The sequence below is a fragment of the Diadema setosum genome, chromosome 19 (genome assembly GCF_964275005.1).
Source record: "Diadema setosum chromosome 19, eeDiaSeto1, whole genome shotgun sequence".
In the NCBI taxonomy this organism is placed as follows: domain Eukaryota; kingdom Metazoa; phylum Echinodermata; class Echinoidea; order Diadematoida; family Diadematidae; genus Diadema; species Diadema setosum.
In genome coordinates this window covers 4,103,290-4,113,710 of record NC_092703.1, presented here as the reverse complement: position 1 = coordinate 4,113,710, position 10,421 = coordinate 4,103,290, and the positions used below count along the sequence as shown (strand labels likewise).

General features: G+C 36.7%; 1 protein-coding gene across 1 annotated transcript in view; it reads right to left on the bottom strand.

Annotated features, from left to right (window-relative positions):
• Nucleotides 1-4,302: 4,302 nt before the first annotated feature.
• LOC140242908 (transient receptor potential cation channel subfamily A member 1 homolog) overlaps nucleotides 4,303-10,421 on the bottom strand; it is a 31,388-nt gene continuing 25,269 nt past the window's right edge. The window contains exons 22-25 of the mRNA XM_072322655.1: nucleotides 10,129-10,341; nucleotides 8,111-8,179; nucleotides 6,623-6,808; nucleotides 4,303-4,566 (exon numbers count right to left, since the gene is read on the bottom strand). Coding sequence (XP_072178756.1) covers nucleotides 4,303-4,566; nucleotides 6,623-6,808; nucleotides 8,111-8,179; nucleotides 10,129-10,341 — 732 coding nt within the window. The remainder of the gene's footprint in view (nucleotides 4,567-6,622; nucleotides 6,809-8,110; nucleotides 8,180-10,128; nucleotides 10,342-10,421) is intronic.

Here is a 10,421-nt window from a genome sequence, read left to right as displayed (position 1 = left end):
TGGGGTTATGTACATGTATAATATGTTAATGAAAATAATAATGAAAGTTATTAGGGACTTACAATCTATCTTGTGCATAATTAATAAAACTGTTTTTAAACAAACAGCCTTATTTGTATTAACTTGAGGAAAGTAGCATAAGGAAAGCAGCCCACGTAATTCTTTACACATTCTATTAAACTAATACATTGACCGGCATGATACATGTGTGGGGATTTATTTTGAACCATTCATTAGCAGTGTATCCTCTTCCGTTATTGCATGTACCACCCCTCTATACACCAATACATCAGCCCACATCACTTATTCACATCCACACATGCATCCATGCACCCTACCTATCACAGACACTCCACAAATCACATGACATTTTCCCGCCTTTTCAATCCCCATAATAAAATTATTGGTCCTTATAATGCTGAAAACATGCCCAACTTACCCAAGCTTACACATCCATTTACATTTAGTTTTAACTACTGTTTCCTCATTTGCATGTTTTGTTATACTGATTTTGTGTATGAATATTTATGTTACATCTCAAATTTACATGTAAACCCATGCCAAATTCTCTCATCATCAAACTGGCTACAAAGCAGTTGGCCAGGAGACTCCATCCAAGCAACTTGTGTGCTGTCCTGTCTGTTTTTGATGTGATGAGTGCTAGAGAGCTAAGCGAACCCGAGCCCTACACATGTTAAACGCAAGTCGTTACATTCTCATGTTAAACGAAGATAAGCATAACATAACACCTTAGCAGTCTCAAATCAGGTAAGGCAAAATGAACTGTGAGTTTGTTTGTTTGTTTTTTTATTGACTAACTGAAATATAACATTTATGAATCATATCATTTTTATTACAAGCATGCCTTTATGGACTAAAAATTTACTTTTGATCATGTTTATTCTAGGTACTTGTTTATTCTAGGTACTTTGTGATGAGAGGGGCACTGTGAGAATTTCAATTTACAATTTCCCTCCACAATATTTCCGAATTCTACAAAATGTAAACCGTGAAGACTGATAACCATATACAGTCCCAGGCTGTTTACACAGTCCACACTCGCGCAGTGCATACATGCTTGTTTTCAAGAGACGAATCGCGACTGTTTGGACGGTTGTGAGTTGTGCCTCTCTTGCATCATCGATTTCTCCAAGCGTCGAATACGATAATGTTAAAGGTATAATTTACCTTTTGCAAATAAAACAAAAACACCGACATTAGTGCTTTAAAATAGTTCTAAAATGTGACTTAGGGATAGAAACAACCACTGTAACAATTGAATCGGTAAAATCGCTTCTTAAAATGGTTAACCATACAAAATGTGAACAATAGTTATGATAAAAAAGTTTCCAGACTAAAAAATATAGATATCTCCTTATATTTTAGGCTTTATCGCGAAAAGATTATGTGATAGGATGTTTTGTGGTCAACATAATATGCATTAAACGTAATATCTTGATTTTTTTTTTTAAATCATTGTTCCCAAAGGCAAACAGGACCTCTAACACTGAACTTGGCATTTCCCTATAACAGGGTATTTCTAATTTATCACCATTGCATTTACTTCTTGTTTATTGTATTGTGATCTCCAAATTTTCTCGGTGATTGTTTGATATTGCTATGGTGATAATTTCAAGGCAGATTCGCCATCAGCAATAACACAGTCTTAAGGCATGCTTCAAAGTCAAAGAGTAGTTAATTTTAAAAGCGTTTATCTCCAAAATACATAATACTCTTCGGGGGCTTTATTTTGCACTTCACAACCTTAGAACTTTATCACATCACAACCTTAGAACCAGTAATAACGACAACAAATGTTATGTGAAAATGTTTTATATTCCTTTTAATAGTCACGCTAAAAGGTAAAAAACAACAAAACAAACACATCAAACCAAATATGAAATATTGGCTAATACAACATATCTATATCTATAAAAAAAAAATGGATTCTTTAAAAAAAAACCACACACACACACTCACAGTAATCCACACAGAGAAACTAAAAGTACTTCATAGGATGATAGTAATACAATAAACATTATTCTATAGAAATTTCCACCGAATATGAATAAAAAGAATCTTGTCTATTAATATCTGTCTCGAATTCTACGTTTTATACTGAGCGGACGAAGAATTAAGTCCGAATGTACGTGTTAAAGAGATAAGAAGCACTGTGTGATTACTATTATGTTAAAGAGGTTCTTTAGACGACGGCATTGGCGATTACCAGATTTTTGATGTCATAATCAGAAATGCATTACACAATCTAAAATGCAAATGAAGTAAACTATTCGATGACAATAATTATAAAGCAATGTGAAATACTTATATTGAAGTTATGTACAGCAATGGTTAATAAAGGCATCATTTACCATTTGCAGATGAAACAAAAACCCAGCTTTAGTCAAGTTAGTGCAAAAAAAGACCTAAAATGTGACTCAGGGATAGAAACAACCTATGGACAAAGTAGTAGCAAAGAGGAATTCCAATTCATGATGAAAATCGGTTTAGAAATGGCTGAGATATCTAAAAACACAGAGGTCCTACTGAAGGGTTGGACCCACCTTTTATTAGGACCACTTTGTTTTACTTTTGGTTGTTTTTTTTTTTTTGTTGATATCTCAGCATTTCAAAACCCATTTTCATTTAAATAAACTTTAAATTCCTCTTAGAATTCTATGCTATTCAACATCTTCTAATTATCTCGCAAGGAGTTAAAATCTAATTACCCATGTCGTCCAAAACTATATCATCCCTTTAATATTGTTGAATATACAAAATGTGAAGAAGAGCTACAAAAAAAAAAATGTTTCTAGAATAAACCGTCTATAGTTATGCTTCACTGAGAAAAGGCTTTGCTGAAAAATGTTTGTATGGTAAAATGTGATAACTCAAACATTTTTTTTTAATCATTGCTCCCCCCCCCCCAAAAAAAAAAATCCTCTAATAACTATATACACCACTTGACAAACTTGAGTGCGTGGTCAAAAAGATAACAAAAACAATCGTCACTTGCAAAACGCAATAAACATTTGGGCCTACTTGACTAGAAATTACTAACCTATGTCACCAAGGTGCTAACCTGAAAAATTCGAGTAACATAATAATGATGCACACAGTTTAAAACATACACACACACACAAACACACACACACACATTCAGTGCGACCTCTCCTATCGGGCCTCCCTTTATCTGGATCTCTCTATTATCCGGATGCAATTTCGCCGTGATTTTTTTTTTTTTTTTTTTTCAATCTAATGATTTCGGGAAAAAGGAGATTTGAAACTCAAACAAAATTCCTACACAAACTAACATGAATTACATATCATTTTCAACGTAATTAATAACACACATTTTTATATCGAATTTTCGTCTAAGTAACATGCATTCAGAAATGCATTCCCCCAAAATCACAGCAAGAACATGCACAGATTTTTTTTTTTTCATTACATCAGGGAACGGTACACGCGATCGTCCTTTGGCAGCTGCGTGTATTCAACATTGAGTCTCCCATATATTCGGCTAAATTCCTTATCTAGATTAGCGCCAGCCCATACATGCAGGATAGGAGAGGTCGGACTGTATTTAGGCCTACAAAGGAACGTACGCTATCAAAACACCGTGGTTTTTGTAGAGTGAAATTAAGGTAGGCCTTCATGTTCGTAACTCTGCCACGGGCTATGTGGGTCAAAATTGTACGGAACGCTTGAAGCCGCGTTTATTTCTGTGCAAAATTATTTTTCTACTTTGGGGCGGAGGTTTGGCGTTTGTTGTTGGTTTTTTTTTTTATTGAGGGTCTCCTTTTTCCCCTTTCACACAGAAATTGTTTATGATGCTTCTCGTAGGCATTCAACAACAACAACAAAAATAATGATGATAATGAAATCACATTCAAAACAAAGTTATGAACCTCCAATGAGCCTGCGAAGAACAAAACCATTCCCTCTTTGAATGTGTCATAGGTGTACAGAAATGTATTTCAAATACCGCTATTTTCCCTCAAATTATATCACAACAACAAAGTGTAAATTCACGTATTTATAAGACTGACGATTCTAATTGATGCACGCAAATCGGTTCACTACGTGTAATTGACTATACATAGAGCATCAGAAAAGAAAAAAAAAATCCTTACTTAGATTCCTTGCAAATGTAATGTCAAATTAATCCTTGTGATAGTTTTACGTTGCCAATTACACGGAGAAATTGGATGTTTGGACTGTCAGATTGCTGGTGAAGTGACATAACGAAGTGTCATTCCTATTATATCCAACTGCTCTCGATAATACAGAGTATGTGACTTATCTCCCCAACATTCCCATGCGCTGGAGATTCTCGACAAACATATTCAGCTGTTTGGCCTGCAGCGTCAGTCGCTTGATATCTTTCTGGAGATCGTGCAGCTTGTCATCCTGCTTCTTCTTTTCCGTCTTCGCGCCGCTGCTCGACGGGGATCCTTGCATCGAGTTGGCGATAAAGACGTCGATCTTGGAGTCCATGAAGAAGACACGATTGATGATGTCATCCAATTTCATGTCAGTCGACGATTTAACCTCAACGTAGCCCTGCTCCACGGAATCAAAGGTGCATGTATCTTATTACGATCACATGTATTTCATAGCTGTTTAGACAAAGTTGTATGTCAGTGATAACAAAAATGATGCTGAGTTGTTACGTCACTAGAGGCAAATATTCCTCCAATTCCATTTTGTGCAATAAGAGGCATTGGATGTCTTTTTTTCCCAAAGAAATTTTATTCATATTAACATTCAGGTACAAAATAAATGTCACATAGAGTATATAAAGACAAATGATCCAAATTTGATAGGCGAATGCAAAACAAATAATGTAAATGTGATTCCAATTAATGTTAGATAAAACCCTTTAGTTCTCTCAGACATATTATATTCGTCTACTTTCTTTGCTTGCTTTAAAGATTGACAAAATTGGCTAAAATGTAACGATTTCTTTTAATTGCTTACAGAAAATATGAAGTACTTTGCGTAGAAATAAACCACGTTGTCACATTTTGTAATTTCTGTCGAACCAAGTATAAAGGAACTTTTAGTAACTTGCGTTTTATTCTGTAACATAATTTCTTGTATTTGAGCAATAAACCTTTGGGTAGCGTCACATTCCCAAAACAGATGTGCAATTGTTTCTGTGGAGCTCGAACAAAACGTCCAGAGGTGTGTGTCAGATAGCCCCATTGGACTGGATGTCGTTTTTTTTTTTTTTTTTTTTAATGCATGAATCATACTGCACAGTCTTAGAGGGAGTTTTAAATCAGGGACGTGGACTCATTGCTTAGACGGAACGTAATGAAACATGCTCTGATGCTGGTCTCCGAAAGAACGTGTCCACATGCAACCCATTGCCATCTAGAATGACGTTTGTAACACAAGTAAATGGTCATGGCCCTTAAAGGGATTGTATAGTTTTGGTTGAGACCTAATTTCAGGTTTCTAACATATTTTTTGTGAGATAATGAGAAAACTGTTATGAAATATGAAAGAGCATGTAATTCTATGAGGAATTCAACGTTTATTTGATGAAAATTGGTTTGAAATGGCTGAGATATCCAAAAAGAGCAATTCTAATAAAGTGTGGAACTCACACTTTATTACAATCGCTTTGTTTTACTTTGTTTTTTGGATGTTTCAGTCATTCCAAACCCGATTTTCATCAAATAGTCTTTAAATTCCTCTTAAAATAGTATGCTCTGTACTGTATCATAAGTGTTTTCTTGGTATCTCGCAAAAAGTTAAAAGTCCAATTCTCATCTCCACCAATACTGTACCATCCCTTTTAATCTTACAAGTCGACTTTCTTCATTTTTGAATGTTTGACTAAGCTGGTTGTGTGTTGCCTGTTAGGCGCTAAACCTGCTAAAAGTATCATGTGAGGCATTGTTTTCTTCTGCATTGCTTGCCTCGAATTTTTCTTGCCATTGTTTCAACGTTTGTTTGTTTGTTTTTTCCATTTCATCTCAAGGCAAACGTATCTTATTTATTTCATTTGTCTCTTCCCTATTGTAAAGTCAAGAAGGCATAAGCGTTGTCATTGGTTTTTTCATCAGTACACAATGTACAAACTACCTTTCCAAAACCCACACCCTGCCATCAAATTTCCTCTATAGATCTTCGCATTATATTGTCCAACAATCACAACCATATAAAGACTGACTACTTGTATGCTTATGTGCCCCCAAAACAAAAAAACTTAGATACTAAGGTAAACAAAATCGCAACGTTGTTGGGAAAAATATGTTGGAAAAATGTCTTTCCGAAGTGTTAGGGTACATAATAGCTTTGTCAGGCTAACTGCGAAAATCATCTATTTTGTTTTTCATCCTTAATGCAAACTGCCGCATTAAGGGTAGATTACATGAGGGAAGAAAATAACACATATACATTTTTTTTTTATTCTTTTCGCAAATCTACGCAATATTCATCGAGAACATAATTTATTGATTTGGGGGCAAGTTCCAAACTTAGGATTTCCTCTTCATCTAATGAATCCGCTTGGTGAAGATAACAAACAAACGCAATAATTAAAGTGCCCTTAGAAAGACACGTAGTCGTTGGGGTAATATTGAGGTAGAGGAAACATCATGGTTACCTTCTTTTCGACAAGGTCCAAGAGTTCCGTGATATAGTCGTAGCTCTTTTTGAAGCCGATGAGTTTGTAGAGTCCGCGAGTCCAACACTTGGCATCCTTGGCCAGTGGGATGACCTCCCAACTCACCACGGCCTTACGCCAGAACCACGGGGGAAATCGCTGCTGGAAGTCGAGCATATCGTTAGCCTGCCGGGAGAGGAGGGCAGTATACATGAATAAACGTTGTTATGGAGGACATTTATTGTAACCACGCACATCGCACATCAGTAACATAGTACACAATTTCCTTGGCTGTTAACCTATTTGATACTGAATTCTGAAATCTCCATAGACTTAATACACATGCCACCAAGTTCCTGTATGGAACGGGTTAATTGAGGATAGACAGTAATGATTGGTACTGCTTTGCAGTGATATTACTGTCAGTGTTGGAGCTCCGTTTAAATTAGTGTAGTTTGGGAGAAAATCAGAAAAGATCATCATTTGATTTTCATACGGTTGCAAGACAGCAGGCTATGACATTTGTGTCACCGATTCTAATGAATTTTGCTTTGAGAATCACACTATTATCAGATTGCAATGAATTATAATGAATTGCAGATAATCCGAAGTATTTTTAATGATTTAAAATGATTTTACGTTTTGTCGTTTTTCCAATTTGCTTTCCTGGCCATCAGTAAAAATGCGAAGGTGGAGCACTATGCATCAGCAAGAAACGTCCGTGTCTGCAAAAGATATAATTCTTATAGGGGAAGTACCAAAGTAGCTTTCAGGACCATAAGGTGGTTTATCAAAATAATGGGAATATTCAATCGTAAAATTTTTTCACAAAGAAATTTCATTCACTTAAACATTCAGGTACAAAATGCTATTCTAGAATTTTGTTTGTTTCATTTCCATTGCTCTGATACAATAGCTGGATAGCCCATATTCAGCTGGATTAGCTGGTCTTCTATGGGGTCCAGTTGGATGTATTAAAGGCGGGACAACTTTACCGAGTAAAACATCCTGCTCTGTGCGATGAATACATGAAGCGGGATCGTTTGCATGCATGAGTTGTGACTCTCTCACACACGGGAGCTCCATTTTATGTCTAATACGAAGGACAGAGTGCTTTGCCTCTTACGAGACGGGACGAGATGAGATGGTAGTATTGCTCATTATACCCGGGAATCGAACCGAGGTCCTTAGAATCGCGACGTAGGTCTACGCGCTACCGATTGAGCAAATTAGCAGCCCTGAAGAACGGCAAGCCATTTTCCTATATTCGCTAACCCGAGTCTCCTTGGCTGCACTAGATTCAAAGTGCTGAGCTAGCACTGAAGTTACATTGAATGTAATGACATCGCGACCTTCAGCTGGCTCACGGGTAGGACTGATATCTTATGGGGAACTGACAAGATCTCGACGGGTAGGATATAATATAAGTAGACAGCCAAACTGGTAAAAGTATGAACTGATAAGGTAGAGATTCTACTATGATCATACCTTCAGAATGGACCTGTACGTCTCGGCTTTTGTCTGGATTTCTCCTACATCACCAACGGCCAGACCGGTCTACAAGTACATCATTAGTACAAGAATAGATAGATAGATAGATAGATAAAGAGAGAAAGAGAGAGAGGGGGGAGGAGAAACGGAAAATTCCTCGATTAATGTAATAGGTATATTCAAATGAGAAGAATGCCTTTTTTTTTCAGAAAGAAATTTCATTAAAAAAAATGCATGTAGAGGTTATTCTGTATGATACAAAATAGTACTAATGAAAAGGAATTCAGATTTTGCTGACATGTTGTATTCATCTAACTTTTTTAGCTTGCTTTCATGATTGACAAGTTTAACTTCATTTAATGAGTACTTTTTTTGGAGGGGGAGGGATTTTAAAATAATGAAATAGTTTGCATACCAAAATGAAATGTTTTTGCAGAAATAAATGCAAATATGTAACGTAATATATGAGTGGAAAACTGTGTAAACACAGAGTAGACAAAGAACCAGTTCAAATCATCAAAGACATTGAATAAGTGGATCACTATCGGGTCATCACGTTCATGACTGGGGGAAAACTATAGGTTTGATATACTAGTACTTGTATTTCGTTCTTCAAATGGTCGATATACAGGGTGACCCAGAAAGAACGGAACACCTATGATCTTTAATTTCAGCAATATTGTTGCAATATAATATGTCATTATTTTGCATACTATTGAAAAGCCATTCCTTTTTCCAATAGAATGACACAAAGTTCTTTAATTTTGGTTAATGCGTTATGATTTCAGGACCATTTTGTCCACCCTTTCAATTTTCAAAATGTGACATTTTGCACTCCCAGAGATACCCAAATTAGCGAGAACTCGGCTTGCCATAGAACCACTAGCGTTCAGAATGTGTGGAATGTGGGGCGGACGGTGTGATTGTCACTAGGCGTTTTCACATCAGCCCGATGTTTCGAAATAGCGCGCTATTTTCTCACTTGGGAAATTAACCCGATCACGAAATAGCGCGCTATTTGATAATGTAAATACAAATTAGCGCGCTAATTGATCGAGAAAATTTCTCGAGTCCAACTCGGGAAATTTCCGAAATAGCAGGATAATCAATGCGAACTAGCGCGCTATTTGATAATGTTCGGGCTGATGTGAATAGGAAATGAAATAGCGCGCTAATTTGCGATCGCGAAAAATATCTCGAGCTTGGATTTTTATCAGGCTGATGTGAAAACGCCTATTGTGAATGAGACGACCTGTTGGGCTCATAGGCGTTTTCACATCAGCTAATTACTAATTGATTGAGAAAATTTCTCGAGTCCAATTCGGGACATTTCTGAAATAGCAGGATAATTAATGCAAACTAGCGGGCTGTTTGATAATGTTCGAGCTGATGTGAATAGGAAATGAAATAGCGCGCTAATTTGCGATAGCGAAAAATATCTCGAGCTTGGATTTTTATCGGGCTGATGTGAAAACGCCTAATGAGCCCAACAGGTCGTCTCTAAATCACAATGGTGACGGACAATAAAATCATAATCACACCGTCCGCCCCACATTCCACACATTCTGAACGCTACTGGTTCTATGGCAAGCCGAGATCTCGCTAATTTCGGTATCTCTGAGAGTGCAAAATGATCACATTTTAAAAATTGCAAGGGTTGACAAAAATGGTCCTAAAATCATAGCGCATTAACCAAAATTAAAGAACTTGGTGTCATTCTATTGGAAAAAGAATGACCTTTCTAATAGTATGCAAAATAATGACATATTTGCAACAATATTGCTGAAATTAAAGATCTTGGGTGTTCCATTCTTTTGGGGCCATCCTATATAATAAATGCGGCTCGTTTGTAACGCCTACATAAAATATCTTTCTTGTTCTCATTGTACATTGTAGGAGTATAAAAGCAGTCAAAATTTATGGGTAAGAAAACAAAGAGAATAAGTAGATTAGAAATCAATACAGTTTGCATAGTTCTCCGAGAAGTGAAGAGTGAAATGTTTTAGGCGACTCACCAGGAGGTTGCTGATCAAGATCGGCATGACAACGATGAAGATAGTGAACAGTATGTACGTAGTAGCAGGGTAGAAGAGTATGGAAACGAAATCCTCGGCCACATCGGTCTCATGAGTGTAGTCCAACGAGTGAAAGACGGACCCGAAGTCAATTTCCCCCGTAGTCATGGCAAAGACTTTGAAAACGGCGCCTACGAAGTTATTGAAGGGGGGCTGGAAAAAACAAACAGAACATCACAAGGTGGTTACTAATAGCACCGCAAAGAATATGTGGAGGTATGTTCTATAAAAGA